This window comes from Aulostomus chinensis, chromosome 7 (genome assembly GCF_037954235.1).
Source record: "Aulostomus chinensis isolate RoL2024-O1b breed Wild chromosome 7, RoL_Achi_v1.0, whole genome shotgun sequence".
NCBI classification, from domain to species: domain Eukaryota; kingdom Metazoa; phylum Chordata; class Actinopteri; order Syngnathiformes; family Aulostomidae; genus Aulostomus; species Aulostomus chinensis.
The window spans coordinates 26,767,164-26,788,374 of NC_141326.1; the positions used below are offsets into that span (position 1 = coordinate 26,767,164).

At 42.3% G+C, this 21,211-nt stretch overlaps 2 protein-coding genes across 13 annotated transcripts in view; both read left to right on the forward strand.

The window, feature by feature from the left end:
- Positions 1 to 2,867: 2,867 nt before the first annotated feature.
- Positions 2,868 to 12,770, forward strand: hmg20a (high mobility group 20A). Of its 8 annotated transcripts, none has more exons than XM_086209605.1 (9): positions 2,868 to 2,941; positions 5,261 to 5,335; positions 5,456 to 5,665; positions 6,691 to 6,823; positions 7,345 to 7,382; positions 8,891 to 8,966; positions 9,281 to 9,496; positions 12,027 to 12,159; positions 12,317 to 12,770. In XM_086209605.1, the coding sequence occupies exons 2-9, from the start codon at positions 5,270 to 5,272 to the stop codon at positions 12,318 to 12,320; spliced, it is 876 nt and encodes a 291-aa protein (XP_086065731.1). In that variant the 5' UTR covers positions 2,868 to 2,941; positions 5,261 to 5,269; the 3' UTR covers positions 12,321 to 12,770. The 8 variants fall into 8 exon arrangements, with proteins under 8 accessions (XP_086065731.1, XP_086065729.1, XP_086065736.1 ...); XM_086209603.1 differs by lacking the exon at positions 2,868 to 2,941 and adding an exon at positions 3,057 to 3,129; XM_086209610.1 differs by lacking the exon at positions 2,868 to 2,941 and adding an exon at positions 3,057 to 3,129 and having other exon boundaries at positions 8,894 to 8,966.
- A 5,220-nt stretch (positions 12,771 to 17,990) lies between these two features.
- peak1 (pseudopodium-enriched atypical kinase 1) overlaps positions 17,991 to 21,211 on the forward strand; it is an 80,379-nt gene continuing 77,158 nt past the window's right edge. For 4 of the 5 annotated variants that reach the window (XM_086209613.1, XM_086209612.1, XM_086209611.1 and 1 more), the window contains exon 1: positions 17,991 to 18,231. The gene's annotated coding sequence lies outside the window, so the exon portion shown is untranslated. Of the gene's footprint in view, positions 18,232 to 21,109; positions 21,144 to 21,211 lie in introns of those variants that run through there. The other variant, XM_086209614.1, reaches the window with a different exon arrangement.

Here is a 21,211-nt window from a genome sequence, read left to right on the forward strand (position 1 = left end):
AAGTGACTCACTAATTGATTACCTCGATCACATACTATCCTCATCTTTCCTATTCACCAATTCACCACCACGAGGAGGGATTAATGCAGGCAGCGTGGGTGCCAATATGTTCCAGGCCCCACAGGCTGACTGGCACGAACATATAATCAACCCACACAGGGACGGTGGCTGGAAAGCTCCTCTCCACTCTAAACATCTCAGGCTGGGGCCAAACGATTTGATGCGGCCAGGTGGATAACGGTGCAGGGGACAGCTGTTCCCCCCAGGCCAGCTGGGATCAGAGGAGTCTCCAGTACAGAGATGATTGAACTTGGCTCGCTATTTCCCACGCTTTGTTTGCTGTGCCCATAACACAGTGACCACCAATGCTGAGTGGCAAAAAAATAAATGGTGAATATCAAGCTGGACATGCTCCTGCAGGGAGCTGAACAGTTGGCCTACATCATTTTTATGTTCCAAGTCAGCCAATTAGTGACAAACATGATTCCACAGGCAACATTTCCTCTAATTCGTGACTGTTGGAGAACTAGAATATAAAACGTCTACTGGCAGAAGTTATTGGCAGATGCTGTTTTGCCTATAAACCAAAAATAACATGGTTAATTTGTGTACCTGTTGTTGTAATTGTTCCCTCAAGGGAAGAATATATAAAACCTTTGATAACAGTATTTTGCATTTGTTGGGCCTGTTCACTATTGACATGTTACAAACTCTTTGATAGCTAAGTCTGTAGCACTGTTTCTCAGTTTTAAAAATAAAAACAACAACAACAACAACAAAAAACCCCAACCAACAGCATAAGTCATGTTCTGGCTTGTGATAGGGTCTGTATACTTGAATTTAAAACTGATATCCAACCGTCTAAATCCATGACAGCAGCCAGTAATGGCAATGCAGCCCTGGGATATTTCACCAAGGGCTGTAAATCCATTTTTTCCATCGCTGGAAAAACACCTTCTCGCTGTTCTTAGAATAACACCATTACCATCTCTGCATGCAGGTGCAGCTAATGGCAACAAACTCAGGTCAGTTCACATGAGGATTGTTGAAAAAAGCTTCTTAGGAAGGAAGGACATGAACCCCCCCTCCCCCCCAGCAGCGAGTCTGTGTCAGGCTGAATGAGGACATGGTGAAATAACTTCAAATATGCCAGTACCAGATGGCAAAACATTACAAATTAATTCTTCGGAGGAAAATTAACTTAACTTTGCACTTATGGAGACCGACTGAAACATCAAAACTGTGTTTTTGGATGATTTTAGCTTCTCGCTAATAATATGTGGCTGGTGTTTTACGCACTTTGGAGTCACCAGTAAGTTATTTTTGGGGGGTTCCTCATGAGATGAAGTGAACTTAACTGTGAACACTTGATGCTTTAACGGTAAGTTCTGCTTGGCATCCCAAACATGTCAGGTTAAGGCCCCCTTTTGTTTGTCGTGTCAGCATCTGTGAACCTGTGCAGGACGAGAGAAAGAGAGCAGAGAAGTTTCATCGAGGAAGCGCGCGCAAACCCTCGTCTTTCAACCCCTCGTCATCATTCCTGACCACACCAGCAACATTTGCAACTTGTTTTCAAATATTTTGATCAGATTTTTTCGAAACTGAGCAAGAGTAGGGTGAAAATATGTCACACACTGCTATGTAAAGACAGATATTCCCAGTCATGTAAGTACAGATTTATATGTGCGACTTGCCTTCCTTTGCAAGCCTTGTGTTTGAGCGCCACTGTTTGGCCCAGAATGACGCGACTTGAGCTGACAAACATCCTCGCTGCTATTTTTTTTTTTTTTACATCAGCTTGTGTCGTCATCCTTAAGTGTTGTTAAATGTGTACACAAATATTTTAAAAGATGTGAAAAGCACAGTTCTACGTGACAGAAGTGTGCAACCATAAATATTTCACACAAATGAGACACTGCAGGAAAAGTGTCTCCCCCATTTCCTGGTAACCTAGTTTTTTGAGAAGCTTCAGCAGAATCTTCAGGGAAACATTTCTTAGATTCAACTGATTAAATCGGCAGTTTTAAATGTGACCAGCAATCCTGGCTGAGTATCTTGATTCTGTTTCTGACTGCTTTCTAAACTTCACGGAGGGGCTGGATGTACCCAGCCTGGGTGTAATGAGCCTGAGGATTGGGGTTGAATTGACTGGATAACTGTGATGAGTTTGCTATCAAGCTTTCAATTACACTGCTGCTACAGTAAGTTGACTCCCACCTGGCTGTTGATTTGCAGTCTGCTAGTTTGGAATCATGGTATCAATCTCATACCGTATATCTCTAATGTAAGGGGCAGTTTCCTAAGGAGGCAGCGTCGTCATTCATCCTGTGTATGTGTATTGTTGTTTATGCGCGTCATGTTAACTATGTTTATACGTCATAAAGTCACAGAGCAGAGCTTGCGCCTAATTCAAAAATAGACACAATCACTAAGTGGACACACCGTGCATAAAGTATTTAATTGTGCTTAGAAGTTGCGTGGAGTTCAAGATTGTAAGCACAAGAAATATGGCTGCTGTAACACACTTCTCAGACCTAACACACACAAACACACACAGAAAAATACATCTTAAAATAAAATACATGCGTAAGTAGCAACCGATATCCAGATATTAATGACGGACCCATAAACTACAACAGGTTTGAACACTTGCCAGGCCTGTTCATGACATAATTCCAGCCTAAAAGGCTACATTTCTGGAAAACTAACCCTTCAGATGAAAAATGTCCTCTTCTCATACGTTCAACACCAGTTATGATGAATCGCCTACTGCAGAAAATAAATCAGGAGAGGAAATCCATCAAGTTGCAGTACACTACATGGGCAGTAGGGGGAAGCAACGCCCTGAAATGACCTGGCCTCTGGTTTCACGAGGAACAGAGACAGGACAGGGCTACATAGAAATGGAACAACTAGAACCAGTCCCTTTAATGTGATTCAGGTAATTTGAGTTATTAGTGTTGGTTTCCTCTGGCTTTTTAGAGGGGTACAATGGCATTTAATAAAGCACAAACAAATGAAACTAATTCCCCTTGTTATTTGTTTTCAGTAACAGATATAGCCAATCTAGTTGGTGTAACTCCATGCTGTAGCGGCTGTATTGTTTTGATTAGGGAAACATTTGCGCAGGTAAAGGTACAGTTTGTATGCTTCCACTTTCGCTCTTATCTGGGTGATTCTGACGAGTTAACATTGTAGATGTAGCAGATTGCACCGTTTCAGATTGGGCAATAAATTGCAGCTCGTTTGCAGCCCGTCTTCTTGCTTACATTGCGAATTAGCGGTTAGCTAGTAGCCGAGCAGGCTAATTGGACCATTGTCTCTGGTCCGATACATTTCCTTTACATGCCTTTAATTTTCGGTGTTGTAATTTTGTACCGTGCAGTGATCGCTTGAAGGGGCATACGAGAACTACATTTATGAATTGTATTTGTTTAATTACCACACCCGCTTTGGTGTTAGCTTGTGTAACTTAGCTAACATAACTAACCGCAAGCTAATAACGGGTGCTGTTTGCCAGATGTACACAAGACTGCTAGCCTGAATCCCGTCAGCGTGTCGGTTTAACGTCCCAGTTTAAAGCATTAGCAAAATTTGTCGTCGCGTCGGTTTGTTGAGCGCAGTTGTTACTCGTGTGTCAGCGGTGGCTTTAGCTATTTCTAGCCGTCACTTTCGCCACCGCTGGCTGGAAGGTCTGGAAGTGTCATCGTCGTGTGATGCACGTAACGCCGTTCCATTCAACACAAACATCATTAACTGTCACCCGAGCCTGGTCTGCCGTGCTGTTTTGCTTCTTTTTATTTATTTTTCTTTTAATCAGCTTTACCTGAACCTTAGGTTTCCAATGAGGGTCCCTCAGTAAGTTTAGATTATTCTGGGATTCCCGATTGATACAAATGTAATAATGTAAATGGATTGTTGGACTTTTTTTTTGTTATTGCCTTTATTGTTTTTAATACTTGATAAAATAATGAAACACCGCAGTTAACACTGATATTACTACGTAAATGTAAGTCAATGAATCCACTCCGGGGCAATTGTCATTCAATTGTGCATTGCGGGCTCTTATCCAGCAGAGGGCGCTGCAGCACAGTTCTGATTCGTGGTGATGCAGACCTCTTGGAATACACTTGTTCCCCTTTTTAGTAGATTTGATGTGTTTTGGTCATTATTTAGTCTGTTGTTACAGATTAACCCGCAAGTTATGTGCTTCCCAATATGTGACACAGGGTGAAAGGAAACCATGATGAGGCAGTTTGACATACTTTACTGTTAGAATATTTGGGAAAGTAAGGACTGGCATCACAAAAATGTTGAAGAGAAACATGTCTGCTTACCTTAACAGTCTATTAGAGAGGGGATTTTCCCTCATATTTCGTTCCCCAAATGAATATTTTCAGTTAACTGGTTATTTCCTCTTGACTTTTCCCACAGTATTCGTGTCAACAGGGGAAGGATAGAGGGTCTGACTTCCCATGATGTGATTCAGCATAGGTCAAAGTTTCTGTCACAGTTTTATTGTTATTATTTTAAGACTTAGTCCTGGGCTGTTTGCCCACAAGTACTCCAGTCAGTGTATACTGGTTAATCAGTTGTTCTTAACATAAAAGATTTTAAAAGTCAAACTAATTTCTGTTAAAAGCTAGAAGGTAATAATGGCACACAGTTGTCCTTCCATTGATGTTGGGATCCAGAGTCCAGCCAGAGGCTCAGCTCAAGAATTCAACTCCATTTTTCCATAGAGCTTCTAAGTATTTTTGCTTATCTCTTTGTGAAGCAGTACCAGACTGCTCCTGGCTTCCGCCTGTTGAAAATCGATTACATTAGTGTCCGAGTTGTGAGGGCAATGTGTTTTTTTCATTCACTGGCTGAAAAATGATTGATAGCAGCAAGACATTTCTATTAGAGGAAATTTGCCGGGCCAAGAGGAGTTTTGGTGCCAAGACTGAAAGGAGTTTGGGGGGGGGGGGGGGGGTGATGCAGCTGAAGGACCAACCTAGTCTCCATTTCCTGCCTGGGCAGCATCCTTGGAGCCTCCACCCTCGGCCCAACCATGTCAAAATGCTTTTAACCCCCCTTCATCAACATAAGTGTCTGTGTTAGTTATCACAAAGATGGCACAGGCCTTACTGTGACAAATCAGGGGTTTGTCCATATCACACATTCACCTACTGCTGCTCACTGAGAAAGTGTAACGTAATAATATTGAACTTATTGTGCAGACTCCTGTTCACCATTGTTATCGTCTGTGTCTCCCCAGTGGGAAGACATGGATGAGCAGGCAGGATCTCCTGGTGCGAATACCGACAGCAACAGCCAGAGAAATGGTGATGAGGTAAGAGGCGAACACGTTCATTGTTTTCTTCCTTTTCCCTCTGAAACTACAAGAATCATCAATCTACAATCATGAAGTTGTTTCTTTAAATATTTAAAAAGCTATCTGTTTTCTCCTCAGAAAACCAGACGAGGCAATTGGACCAAAGGGAGGAAAAGGAAGAAGCCGATGAAGGACAGAAACGCACCCAAAGCCCCCTTAACAGGTTACGTTCGCTTCATGAATGACAGACGGGAGCAGCTACGGGCTGAGAGGCCTGATGTGCCCTTCCCAGAGATCACACGGATGCTGGGCAACGAGTGGAGCAAGTTACCCCCGGAGGAGAAGCAGGTTGGTGAAAAAGATACAGAGAGGAGCACACATGAGCAGACGGTTTGAAAGGCCACTCCAGCGCTCGACATTCGCCTCTCTGAAACTAGCAGACACATTTATTTATCTGTGTTTCCACGACACACGACCAGTGTGAGCCTTGAAGTCTATTTCATGTCTTGTCACCACACCTGATTTACATGTGAGTGCGACTATGTTTGGTAGGGTATGACATCTCACGTACAGCTTATATCCCTGTAGTGTGATGGTGGCCACTGGCCAGGCAGATTGAGGTCATGTTTACATTACGGCGATGAATTCCGTCACGTAGAAGTCTGTCTCTGCATCTAACATCACAGCGCGCAGCTTACATGTTGTCATGCTGTCAGGTAACAATGTTCCTCAGGCACTGCTACAAACATTTCCAAGATTCAGCATTGGAATTTGCATTTTCTGTCTTTCCTGAAAATATTTGACAAGTTTTTATGTTTTGCTTTTAAATCCAACGGTGGAATAAAGCCAAACTTGCAAGTGTCCTCCAGGCAAACGGCGTTTCTTTCAAATCCTAGCTACTTGCATTACAATGTGATTGCAGGTTATTCAGGGTTCTTGTTGATCATCAGAATTTAACCCTTAAAAAGTCCTGGCCTTTAATTCTATGTTGCAATGACTTCTCTGCGTCATGTCTAAAGTACTTGAGGGAAATGTCCAGCTGCAAATGGAGCTTTATGGTAATATTTGGTATCTAGGCCCCACCAATTGAATCAAATCATGCATTTAAGAGTCTCCAGTGGACTTGTTGTATGTAGCGCGTCCAGCTAGTGATTTCACAGCTTGGAACTGAGCTCGAGCTTGTGTTCTGACTTTTTTTGCCACTTTGCCTGTGACATAGAGCTTGAATTTTATACAAACCAATCTCAAAAGGACCGGGCTGAATCGAGTGACACGTGCAGCACCTGTGTTGTTGATATTACTGATATTACTGATCATGATTAGGAATAATCACCTTGGGGATTTTGACCTCTCCTCACCATCTTTCCTGGCAGCGATACCTGGACGAGGCTGAACGTGACAAAGAGCGCTACATGCGGGAGCTGGAGAAGTACCAGAAGACGGAGGCCTACAAGCATTTCACCCGAAAGGTCCAAGAGAAGCAGAAGGGCAAGAGACACAGAGGAGGTGAGATGTGGTTAGGAAAGCACTTCGGTGGCAGCTTCACCCCTGCAAATATTTACCACCATAGGAGTATTTAGATGACTTGCTACTGAGTCACAGCCTTAATTTGATGCATTTCATTATATCCGCATGAAAACTCATAAGCATTTACTTTGCTTAGTCATTGGAAATATGGCAAAGGAGCAGTCACTATGTGTGTTTTTAATTAAGTAGTCTTAGAAGTTCAGCTAAAGGCCAGAGAACTTAAGAAACACATGGTCTACATTATCTGTTCCTATTTTGTTCTGTTAGAAAAATGTTAACTATATAAACAGCTCTGCACTAGAACAGAAAAGATGAAAAATGTCGACAGGTTCCGTTGAAGTCGATGTTTCAGTTGATTCTCGGTATCTCCTCTGCTAGAGACGAGAGACGGAACTTTTCCCATTACTTTTATTCCTTCAATCATGAAGCAGTAAACGCACGCAGCGCTGGGGGAAACATGAATCATCCGCTTCTGTCTTTATTCTTTCCTTCCTCTCCAGATGTCGGGAACCAGGTAGCCAATGAGGCTCTCCACGAGGTCAGTAACTCTGTCCTACCCAATCACATGCACAGCCACTTCCCTGGAGAAGTGAATATCATCTGGATTAATTCAAGTGAATTACTCCTCTTCTAACATTTGATTGTATTTATGTTGTCATTTCTCTGCATTGAGGGGAAGCCAAAGATCAGCAGAGTGACTCATTAAGCTGCAGGTTCTCAGACAAAAAAGAAAGAGTAAGAGGGCCGGTGGCAGACTGCAACAAATATGTTTCCATTCTGCGATAATTCGACAACATTTGGTCACAGACTAATATAATGTACAAGCTGTTTTATGTCTCAGAGTGTGAGTTCCACGTGAAATGTCAAATCCCATTTTGTTTTATTGTCATCAGTATAACCCAGCTGAATGTAAGGATGGCTGAGTGAACTGATACAGACACTAAATTACTGAGTCCTCAAAATGTGTTTGAAATACTAAATCAAATCCGAAGTTTGGTTTTCAATGGGAAAAAAATTCTCCAAAATATTCAAAGTAAGCAATGTTAACTTCTTCTAGCAACGTACCTCGATGCTTCACACAAGAAAAAGTTGATGGGAATGGCAAAACGGATAGTAAATGTCTCTCTGTCTCAGTTTTGCAAAAGATCTTCTGCTCGCTTGAGGTGCTTTTTTATAAATCAACTTTGACGCAGCAACTGTTGAAGTCACACGCCCAAACAGCCTGTTCCTGACAATTCCGAGGTGGCTGTCGACTCCTGGCCTGTGGAGATGTGACCAGGAGCTTTATGACCACAAATACGCCACCTGAATAAAAATATTGCAGGAGTATAAGAGTTGACAATTCAGTGGAAACACGGTGAGGTTGAAATGTGAAAAAATAAATCAAGAATTTCAATGATTGTACATCGATGTGATCAATGGATGTGGGATGTTTGTGCTTTCGTTTTTGTTACATCTGTTGTTTTTACACTGCCCTTGCTGTTCATTTGTGATCCAAACATTTGCCTTCTGCTAAAAGTGTAATTAAGTTTTATTAAGTGTGTGTGTGTAGTTAAGAGGCTCCCTTAGTGAGCATACTCAGAGGGGTTACAGCCAAGGTGACCTTGATCATAATCAGTATTCCTCTGGGAAAACCAGAGTTTCCCCTTTCGATTCCAGAGGACGCAAGGTTCAACATAAACTCAATTATATTAAGAAATGAGGAAGGATGATTACATAGGAGGGGCGATGGGATCCCTGCTCTATCTCTTGTCATGCTGTTGTGAAACACAGTGTTGTTGCAAAGCCTTTCAGAGCCTGTGACCATCTTAGCTCCACTGTTGATGAAATTACTTCTGCCTCCTCATTTCTTAAACCGTATCACCGCATTTCCCCTGTGGCCAGGTATGAAATTAATTATCCACCCACTTACAGCCTGGCTAGATAAATGACCCGATCCAGCAGTAAGGCCAAATGTGTTGACTTCATATTACTCTCTCTCTCTCTCTCTCTCTCTCTCTCTCTCTCTCTCTCTCTCTCTCTCTCTCTCTCTCTCTCTCTCATTAGAAGGACGCAGAAGGGAAGGACAGGACTGTGTTTGACATCCCCATCTTCACTGAAGAGTTTCTCAACCACAGCAAAGGTAAAGCGTCTCCACAGGTTTTGTTGAGAAATTCTTGGTGTGCTGTGATTCCCCCCCCCCACCTCCATTTGTCTAAGTGTTTCTAAATGAATTCCTTTGCTACATCACTTTGTTTTATAGTGCTGCCCCATCATCCCAAAATAGTTTCACAGCCTCCAGAAGTCAGCGATGCTTCGAAACTTCAGAACTTACCTCTCAGAACAAATTAAAAATGCATGACAGCACCGACTGCCCTACCCGTCACTTCTCTGGACGTCTCCCATCATCTTCTTTTGTTCCCCTTTCTATCTGCATGCTTTTGTCTTCGTCCCCAGCACGTGAAGCCGAGATGCGGCAGCTGCGTAAGACCAACATGGAGTATGAGGAGCGTAACGCAGCGCTGCAGAAGCATGTGGAGAGTATGCGTGGAGCAGTAGAGCGCTTGGAAGGCGATGTGATGCAAGAAAGGGGACGCAACGGGCTTCTCCACCAACACCTGGAGACCCTACGCCAGGCACTCACCTCCAGCTTCTCTTCTGTACCTCTGCCAGGTGACAACTGCTTTGTTCAGTTTACCCGCCACTTCTATACAATTGTCCATCTCATAAGTTGACAAAATAGATATCCAAATATATGAGCAATAGGGCTACCCAGCTCGACTGCCATCAACATTGGGGGCTATTGCCAAGGACCAAACCACAGCTAGCATGCCTCTCCACTCACTGGCTGCCCGCCCCGGCCAATTAACTACACTGCAGAGACGAACATTACATGGGCGAATCAAATTAAAGTTTGCTGCTAGCTTGAATGCCTCTGAAGGGATTCAAATGTACACAAACACGAGTACAACAACAGCAGCAGGATTCTTCTTCCTTTTCTCTGCTCAACATGAAGAAGCTATCGATTCAGGAGTTCCCAGACTGATGGTTTGATGCGGACCTTCGCATTCAGGGTCGAACCCTAATCAGTAATTAGCGCGTGTGTGTGTGTGTGTGTGTGTGTGTGTGTGTGTGTGTGTGTGTGTGTGTGTGTGTGTGTGTGTGTGTGTGTGTGTGTTTTCATCAAGTACTTGGCTGTTTGAGAAACTTGGTTTTAGGGTCATGGTAATATTAGGTTAGGCTCAGGCTCAGGCTCAGGGTCCGGGTCAGGGATGTAGTTATGATGGTGAAGTGTAAGGGGCTGGAGAACCCATTAGATCAATGAAAGTGCTCACAGAAATATATGGACAAGGACATTATTCTTGATGACTTATTCATTTGACCCTTTTTACAACCTCCCAGCTGTGTTAGCTGTTCCTGCGATGTATTACTACAATTTAGACAGGAACCGTTTTAGACATGAAGTGAATTTAATCTTTTCTTTACTAACATTGTGTGTCTGTGTGGAAAACTAAAAGGAAAATGCTCTTATTTTGAACGTGAACATGTGGCTCTTAGGTTTAAATGCACTCTCACTGATACTCATTTAACCTGATATAGCAGCAATCCAGCCCAGGCACACATGCTGTGGTACGCTATTAGCTCCGGAGTCACAGTCGCTGTGACATTAGTAATGTTGTTAGTGTCGTACACCCACTTCATATTTATTGTGCTTTGAACTCTTCCTCCTGGATCCTCTGATATAAAGAGCTTGTAGAGAATAAAAGGACCACTTCCTCTTCTTTTAGAGACAAATTGTAAACCCGTATTCATTTTCTACCTGCTGATTATTTAAATAAATGAGAGCGTTCCTCCCACTCTGCTCATACTTGTTTAATCCACACAGCTGAGCTCACACCCACAGGTTTTCTTCCACACCTCTTTGAATTCATGCTCACACAGCAGCTTGCCCTAATTAAATACGAGCTTTGCAATGAAGGATGATTGCAAAATCCTCGTAGACCTCGCCTTGAGAAACACAGGCAATTTCTGTTTACAAGAAGGTGTCCGTATAAAGGTAACATCAAAGCTTCCTCTGGGTGTATGCTGGTTTACGTGTGATTTCAGGCTGTTGACGGTTCTTTCTGTAGTTGCACCATCTTAGAGAATTAACCCACTCAGTGCACCCTACATAACGACCAGGCTCAGCAGCGAGAATTTCCCAAGTACCTGGGGGAAGAGCAGTCGAGCTAGTAAATAAAGTCTTTTTTCCAGACCTGATGATGAAAGTAGCAAAGGAGTGAACCCTGTCATTTCCTCTGTCCTTCCTTCCTGTCACCAATTGGTTAGTAAGGAAATAGCAGATGGTAGAGACACTGGTTTATGAGGTCACAAGCAAGTATTTCAACTGTCCTGGAAACGGGATTGAATTTGGGCTGCAAGTTTGCGATGTGGATAAAACGGGTCGTCTCTCAAGGGCATATCGAGTTTCAGAAAATGTTACAGGAGTGAAAAGAGGTGAAGCCATGGCAGCTTCAAGGGCTGTCGCATGCTGTCCTCAGGGGCCCAGCCAGTGCCGTAAGATCCACTAATCACTGCCTGTGGGATCTACCTTTACCTCAATTCACTTTACGATGTCATTAACTGCTAATGAAACCATTTTTCATAATTAAAATTCAAGCAAATCCATTTTTGACCTGCTTGTCCGAGCTGGCATGTGAGAAAACAGCTAAACGTGGCTCTAGGCTTGAGAATTCCAGGCATTCTTTGATATCGCTAAGAACAACGGCCTCATTCAGGAAATGTCCTTGCGTACAAATTTGTTCTTATACATGATAGATTTTTTTTAGCCCTCAATTCAGTCTTACAGACAATAAGCAAAGCCTTATGGATATCTGAAAGTCCTTGCCCCCCAAGTCTATTTTGTACCTCTTGTAACTGGGAATCACCTCAGTTGCGAAGACTAAAATGCTGAACAGAAGAAATGGCTTTGCTTCCTGTCTGTGAGACAAAACTGAGGGCTAAAAAATCTTTAGAGCTATAAAAGGTCATTTGTGCATGAAACGTGATGGCATCAGGAGTTAAAATCACGCGCCTTTTTTTTTTTTTTTTTTGCTTGTTTTTATTTCAACGCAACTCTTTTGTCATTCTCGTTTCACGGGATGTAAAATGTAATTTTAGTCAGCTTATGAACATCTGACCTCACACTCCTGTCACCCTGCAGGCAGCGGAGAAATGCCCACCCTTGACACCATCGACTCCTACATGAAGAAGCTCCACAGCATCATTGTCAGTAACCCCCAAGAACACGAGAATCTCATCACCACCGTGAGAGACGTCGTGAACCGTTTGGACAGGTGAGAGATTCTTAGCTCGTAGGATTTTCTGTCTGATTGTTAGGAATTTAATTTTTCATGATCTAATCAATAAAATTTTGATGAATTAAGTCTTCTTCAGATCTGCTCCCCCCATGATCCACCGTATGGTCATGTCTTGGCTGTCTTTCTGACTTAGATAATTGGACCAATTCCCACCGTTTTGCTGGACTGAGCAACGTCGACAAGACATCATTTCCACGTTGAGCCGTGTCTCCTCGACGACCATCCCCTCTGACCATCCGTTGTCCCGATTGATTTTTAAAATATCTTTTGCTAAGATAACGTAGGTGAAGGTGACGTAGTGTCTCATATTTATTTGTTGTTTTATACATTTCTAAACTGTTAGATCTTTATTAATATAGCAGTGGTTTGGTTTACCACATAAGCAAGTGACATGAAACCATGAGCAGTTTTCTGTCGCTCCTTGTCCTGTTTTTATCACCCATTTGTGTCAATATTTAACCATTCTCAAACATGTATCAAAGAGAAAGGTGTCCATGTCCAAGAAATATTGCCGAGCAGTTTTTTTAATGCTGTTGAAGAACGTGCCAGTTATTTTTTTTCTGTTTTCAATAAACCTATTAACATCATGTGAGGAGTGCGTTTATTGGTGTAATTTTATGAGGTACTTGGCATCCATTTTGCGGTGAAATGAAAATGAAAGTTAGACTGCCCTTGTCCTAGCTTTATTGACAGTTACTCTCAGTCAACGACTTTCATTACGAGCTTAACGCTGCATTTTTTCAGTTTGTGACGTATCTGCTAACTGCCGGCAACCTCGTTTTTGAACACGTCACATCAAGTGGAAGTGTGATGCTAATCCTCTGGTATACATCAGTGTTTGGAGTCATGAGTGCTGACTGCCAGAGCTTTATTACATTCTGCAGAGATGTGGAGTCAAACAGATTTGTACTGGTAAAGTCAATCAAACAGCTCTACTACAACTGGAACTCCAGAAACTGGAGGCTCAAACATCAACTCAAAAGTCCAGAGGAAAACAGCTGGATAAGTCACAAAACGATCAGGAAAGGCTCGGCCATAAATGAGACTGGCTGGTCCATTAGCTATGAAGTCTCTCGTACGGCCCTGTACTTGGGTTTGATATGACATTATGAGTCCCTAATGTTTCCATTCACTGATGCCCTTTTCCTTTCTGCCAGTTGACACTTCCTGTCTGCAAAGGCCACTTTTGTCACAGTGTTATATCCAACAGTTGGGGAACAATGTCCCTAACAGATGTTCTGTTCCCACAGGACATGAGAATGTTGCTCTATAGTGAAATAACAAGCCCACACAGGCTGTTGTGCCACGGACTCTACATATGGATGTTTGCGTAATCCGTGCTTCCATATTTCAGGCTCATAAAGTGCAGCTCGTTGACGACTCGCCTCATGTGATTCAGTTTGGAGAGGACTTTGATAATATAAAGGCCATTATCAAAGTATGACGGTTTACGACTTGCATGACGCGGTGATAGCTAACCTTGATCAAATTTTAACTTGTAGTATTATCAGTTAATTGAGTCACGTAATGAGTAATAGATTTGCAGTGTAGTTTCGTTCACTCAGACTCGACAGCTACACCGCCAGGCTCTGAGCTAAATGCTAACATGCTTCATAAGCCCTCATTTCACCTAATAGTGGTCATGTTTGAGTTTTGCGGATACTTGGTGAAAAACACATCAATGGAGATTTTATTTCCAGAACCACAGATTCAAAACCTCATTGCACCCTGGGGAAAGGGGTCAAGCATGAACACCCTGCACGACTGCATGATTAGCTGCACCGAACGTAACGGCAATTCACCAAAATGTAATTGAGATGTTCCGTCAAAAAAAAGCACAAATTCCCCGATGGCACGAGGTGAAACGACGTGAAATTACCACTGTCTGTAGAATATAAATGTCTGTCCAAAATGTCACAGTAATCTATGCAATTATTGCAGTATTTCAAACTGAACCAAAGTGGCACGATGCAGCTGGCCTTTCTGATGATTTAATATTTCAAGAAAAGTCACAGACTGCGGAACAGACTACCTCCAGTGCTGCTCTGTGGCCAGTGAGCCTCCGACAACCTTATTTGAGGTGCTTACCTTTTTAACTTCTGGGATCATCTCGGTGTGTGTGCAGTAGCACCAATATGCTGCAAAGCTCATTTGTATAATGAGCTTAGCTACAGCCCTTTTTGCTTTGATGTTGGCCCAAAGCTGTGGCAAAAAAAAATCCAACAACCTGGAATAAAATTATAAAATTATACCTTTTTTTTTTTTCAGAGAACACATTGAGTTTAAGTCCAGGTGTGGTTCACCTCACTCCATTCACTGTGATATCAAGAGAAGCAGAAAATCCATAAATCTGTCCTAATGCATGACATTGTGAATTTGCTCCCTTCCTCTTGCCCTTTTCTCGCCACACCACCATCACACCCAGTCTTTGTCTTCACAAAGAAACACCCACTGAAATACTAACAGCCTCTTCCTCCTCTGTTGGGCTATGTCTGCATCCTTGGCAGGCTTCCTGCCTACAGAGGGCCGGGTTGACATTAGGATAGAGGAGCCAGCTCCAGCAGAGAGCCACAGATCCCGGACCAGAGGAGGGAGGGTCTGACTCAGAGCAGAGGGGATGAGTCAGGCGTCATGTGCTGAATTTCCTCTCAACAGTCTCAGTGCCATAAATGGTTTCTGTTGGCTCAACACACTGTTATGGTCAAAATGAGAAAGCTTTTGTTAGTGTATACAAGACTTTGGGGGCATGGCATTGCCTTTCCTGCCACAGTGGGCCAATAATTATTTATGATAATCCTTTATGTCATCATACACCAGTGATGGATTTTAACAAATGTTTTGTGATGGCTCAAACCCCCCTCTTTATATAATCAATGAAGTGCTCAGTCCTGAGAGTCAACGTTGAAAGCCACTGTGACCTCAGTTTCTGGAGAGGAAAATGACTGGCTGGTGGAATCAATTAAGCTCCACATTTGAACTCGTGACCTTGGAGCGTTATGACCGTGTAGAGCAGAAACAATGGAATTATTTTTACGGCGTCATGTTGACTTTCCTAACAAGATATTAGATTTCACAGTCGGCTGCAGAACAACTCCCTGGCAGCTGTTGTTGGGCTTGAGCATCTTTCACATACAGGCTTGCAGTAAAACTATATCTGAGACGCCGACAGGTTTGATGGCAGCTTCTCATGATGGTTTTGACAGGAGACGGATTCCATTTGAAGACGTAGTCAGAGAAAAGCATGTCACAATTGACAAATAGGACCTAAAACTTTAGGAAGACTGACACTCTTCAAAAAGTCTGTCAGAACATTCCCTTCTTATTAAGGATTTCAACTTTTTGTTCTATAATTGGGGACATTGTCCTGTGTTGCTGATGCAAGTCAGTTCAAGCTTCCTCACTTGGCTGACTTTCCGCTGACCCCGACTTATGCCCCCCCCCCCCGGTCTCTCTCAAACCTTTTGGACTCAGCTCCACCTGCATATTTTGTGATGATGTGCATTCTACAGATAAAAAGTAATGGAATTTTCACGTGCTGGTGTGTTTCAGTTTGGCTGCGCTCAGAGCTTCCTTGCATCCTTTTGAGACAGCCGAGGGTTTGTTTTTTTGTTTTTGTTTTTTTTGTTTTGGAAGCGCTTCAGCTCCGTTCAATTTTCTTCCTACAAAACAAACACTTGGATATTGATTATTCTGACAAAGAGTGTGCCAAACTTGAAATGAGACTTTCTTCTGCTTTTTTTTTCTCCTTTGCATCGTATTGCTTCGTATGTTCATGAAAAATTATCCAAATCTAGGGAAACCACTGCATACTATTAATACGACACACTGAAGATGTTGATGATCTTCCAGAAGATTAAATAGACTAAAAATAGTCATTTTCTGACTATTGGTCCCCCCCCCCCACCACCACCATCTCGATACCCTTTAACACAGCCTTTTGAAATCAAATACACAGGCATATTTGAGATCAGATCTAGGCTTCTTAAAAGGGATCATTTTGGAAAAAAGAAAGGCTTAGTTTTGCTTTTGTCTCGTCCTCTCTGTCCTTTTGATGTGTTTTGGAGCAGTGTAATAATCTCTGAGCATAAGCATGTCACCGCTCACAGTTGAGAGATGCAGGGAAGTTGTACAAAGCGCAGAAAGAAATCTCAACACCTCAATCTCTTATCTGTTTAGCCAGGGAAATGAATTATTCTTAAAAAGGCTGAAGTGGAAAATGCAAGTCATCTTCACTCTTTTTTGAGCCATCCTCCCCTCCATTTCCCCCGGCCCTGGAAAATAATTGGCCTCTGTGCCCAGGACCGAGCCAGGGAGGAGGAGGAAACAATGCGTGGAATGTGTAAAAAAACTTGAGTCATTCCCACATGTCAACCTCTGACTTAGCTCCGCCTCCTCTTCTAAAACGCCTGGTGCCTTTATGTTCTCCACAAATGCTCTTTTATCCAACTTCGAAAGGGGTGTCAGTCACACAAATAACACTTGAGGGGTTGCTTACCTGAAAATTTTGGCAGGTTTACAGCAACAGAAAACTTTAAACTCTTGACAAATCTGACTGGCCTCTGGTTAGATTAATAGATTTAATTTCAGCAATTTCAAATTACTTACAGCATTTGTTGTATCTGCTGCTGCAGATCTGACTTAGCTTAGAAAGGTGGGTTCGTTGCGAGGGGGGAAAAAAAATGCAAAATCTTTTTCCTGTGGACTTATTGTGATCGGGATATTTCCAACAGCACCTGAAGGCAGCAGGAGACAGGGGGGATCTCCTCTTGAGTGGTCATACTGACTGGATTTATCAATAAATGAATGGGTGCACACACACACACTCACCATGGCTTTGTTCTGCATGAGTTTACTTCTTCACCATGTCAGCTGTTATTATATATATATATATATATATATATATATATACACACACACACACAAACAGACTTTTGAATACTTGAAATTACTTTATGCATTGGGGTTGGGGTAAGTGTGGCTGCACAATTTATTATCAATAAATGATGCCTCTCTTCACAGTATAAATACCACATTCATAAAAACACACAAAGACCCTCTATTCAAAAGCCTAATTGAGTATCAATGCTATTGAAACGAGTGCATGTAAAAGAATGCGGCAATGATTTTACTGATTCGCCGGCATGACATGTTTGCAGTGAAAAAGTCTAGAATACAAAGAAAGACACTTGCGAAGGTGAAAAAGAAGTTCAGCAAAAAAAAAAAAAAAAATCACTTGAGCATTTCAACTCGATGCTGCCTTATGCTTTTAATCCACTACCAGAGGGGAATACTGCTCTTTTTACTCTGCTTTATAAACTTTATGCATGACCTTGAAAACTACTTAGTTGTCATGGAGACAGCCATCAATTTACATATTTCAACTCACAAGGTGAGGTCGAACTATCTACTGAAGAAGACAGAAGTGTGGTGGAAAGTTATGGAAAACGCAAGAGAGAGAACTTTTCCCCTCTACTACGTGGACATTCACTGTTTTGTTTTGATTCTGTAACGGAATAACTTTGATTTAAAAGAAATCAATCACTTTTCACTTGTTTTTTTTTTTTAATTCCTGATTGATCAATTCCTGATCAGCTAATTCATAATTTACCCGGCAAATGTGTCAAATTAACAGCTTCAGATGAGCTGTCGTCATTGCATATTTAACATTTCTGCATTGCAAAAACAAGAAGAAAGCTTCTCAACAATCACTTTTTTTGGGGGGGGGGGGGGGGGTCATAAATGCAGGAAAGAAAAGCTTGAATTTCCTAAGTCCATTTTATATTGCGCGTTCACGCCGTTCCCCCTGGCCAGCCCAGTCTCTTAGTGCGCTCGCCCCCGCGCCAGGCTGGTGGAAAAAAAAAATGCAGCGGCTGTTACTGGAGCCACGCAGAGAGGAGCTGTGTGCGAAAAACCACTCGCACTGGCAGGAGTTGAGCCCTACACACTCGTGTTTTTCGTGATTTCTGCCTGACACGACGTTGTCAAAACCGGGATATACGTCCGCGAAGAAGTGGTGGCATCGACGGGAAGATATTCGGCGTGTGAAAGGTAAGAAAAAGTTAGCTAAGGGTTCCTTTTCTCCCTCCTCTCTCTCTCTCTCTCTCTCTCTCTAATTGAAAGTGTCTCAGCCACAAGTCTCGTCCGTTTCCCTTCGGCTGCCAAGTTCCAGTTTGTACAGCAGGGGAATGAGCTAATGACTCGCTGAGAGAGCTTCATGACAAATGTATGCAGTTCACGTCCAGGGATGCGAATACACACAGCGGAGAAGTTTGCTAGCCGTCGTCCGCGAACTGAATGGGAGAGCCGCGTTGCAACATAGAGCCGCTACCGCCGCTGCTGCTGCTGCCGCCGCCGCTGCTGCTGTCATTTCTTGACCGAGGGCCAAAATACTGGCAAACAACTCAGGTTGTTCAGAAATATGATGCTGCTGGTGTGCTGGTGTTTTTTTCTTTCTTCTCTTCTTCTTCTTTTCTTTTTTCTTTCTCTTGTCGTTGTTAAAAGTAAAAATTCGCGTTGCTGTGTTTTTTGCTAGCTCGGCCCATGTTAAGACACGTTAGCTTCTCAAAGTTTACGAGGCAGAGATGAACTAACTCTCAGCTGATGAGTTAGTGGAGGTGCTTTGAGAGGGCACCGCTAGGAAACGCCTTCATCTGCATTCATTTTTAAGTTATAACACATTCACACTTACAGAACAACAACATAACAGCACTCGTATATATTTTTAGACTAGTTCTCCTACTTGCACATCGTCGTGTTTCCCCCGAGGCTACAAAAACGGAGTTAACATGATGATTTTCATTTAGTTTAATGAAGTCATTTACCAGAGATTCTAATTCAGATTCTATCAAAATGACAGTAAGCTGTTGTGCAGTGTCGAAATGACAGGAGGTGCAATATTCACTAAATGCAAAAATGTGTATCTAAGTGCAGTATTTTGGTGCTGCTAAAGTACTGTATGCCGGCCTGCAAATGATATTCTAAGACAACATCTTTGGTACACATTTCTACAAAAACCACATGATTTTAATTTCCAGTTGTTGTTGTTGTTTTTTTTTTTGTTGACAATTAAAAAGACAAGTAACATTTTTCTGTATTTCAAAAGATTTGATAAGACCGTAAATCGTGTTTGCTGCATTGTTTTGCCTCAGCAAGTCACAGAACGACTGTTAAAAAAGTACCAAGACTGAACAGCATTTGTTTTAGGCTTTCATTACAACTTGTGTCAAGCGTGTGACAAAAGCCCAGTTTAAGTCGCATCATTCGAAAAATTCTGGATTCTAAATAAAAAAAAAAACAACAACCTCAGACCACTGACGCTGACGTACGATAAATGATCATTGTCTGATGCGGGTAAGAATGCAGATACAGTGTACAACGATGACAAGTATTGTAGTTTAACCACTGAGTTACCACATCTGTAAACAAGTCATCCTCACTCGTCTTCCGTCTCTGTCAAAGATTGTCTGTTTGCCAATTAGAGCTGACTTGTGTAGGACCCCTACACCCAAAACCTGATGACCCATGGTATACACAAGCCATTACACAGGCCCACAGAGGGGAGAACAGGGGCCCATTAAATCTAAATCTGATTACATTTATTAGAGGAATGTCTGAAATATCATTTTCCCGCTCTCTGTGTTTATAGCCTGAAATTGCAGCTAGAATCAGCTTTTTTTTTTTTTTTTTTTTTTTTTTTTCTCTCCCCAATTTTCCGTCCCATTTAAATTTTACATCACGGCTCGTGTAAATTGCTGATTGCATCCCGAAAATGGAAATCGGGCATTGCGGCTCTGACAGGTGACAAGGTGCGTAAATGAGCCAATTTTTAATATATGAAGAAGTTTAATGTGATATTCTCATCCGATCTGTCAGTGTCTGTACTCTGAAGTTAGCCGTAAACCATCCGGAGACAGTTTGATCTGACAGCCTGCTGCCAAAGAGCCAAGACTAAATCTCCCGGTGCTGTAAATCTGTTGAAAGATGACGCATTTTATTATCAAAATAGTTAGACCTGAGTCTGAGTGGCGCTGCAGTATCTACAACATCAGAAATCTTGTGTTCTGAACAGGAATGCAAACAATGTTGTTTCCATGCCAGGTGGTGAACAATGACAAATACCCATCACAATTTCCTGGTGACATCTTGAAATAGATTGCATTTGACCTACATTTCAAAGTCTGTTCTGTTTTATCTAAACCCCCCCCCCCCAAAAAAAACCCCAAAACAAAACAAAAAAACCCTCAGAAAATGATTTTATTTTTGATGCTGGAAGTAAGAAAAAGTGTGGCATATCAGATTAAACGTGATGTAATGAAGCTTTCTGTCAATAACCATTTCTTGACGAATCATTTCAGTTCTCGTGTGAAGGTCTTGGTCATCGGTGACTGTGGCGTACCACACCGGCAGCTGGCTAACTGCTAATCCAGCTAGCTTCAATTCTTCTTACTACAAAGTCCCGCATCGGACTCTGATTTCAAGGTAGATTGCTTTCGCCAGTCACTTGATACGAGTTTTTTGTGGGTTGGAAATATGTTCATCGTATGAGCTGCTCAAGAGACGAGAGAAAGAAAAAAAAAATCAGTGTTCCTTCCAAAAACACATAATATTAATACCCCAGCTGCGTTAATGTGTATTCAATGCTCTGTGTGAGGACTGTTTTGGGGAAGTGAAACAGTCTTTAGTTTCAGCGTCAAAAGTTACTACTTTAAACCGCTGTTCGCTGGAAGCAGACACTGGCCTCATGACAAATTATATCTTCTTTGTGTTCTTCTTTCGCATGGGACTGTAGTTGCTGGTTCCTGTTTTTACTTGCTCTTGTTTTGATTACCACTCCTGAGTTGAGAGTGTCAACAAAGGCAGACGCCTGACATTGTTACTTCTTCACCTGTTCAAAGCGGACGAGGAGGCTGTGATTTGAAATTTGCCTTCCGATAATTGACGTGCGGATGCTCGTCTCTAAGGTATGTCAGATATTTGCTGAATTGTGAGCATACTTGACATTCTTTGTGTGTGGGGGGGCAACAGGAAT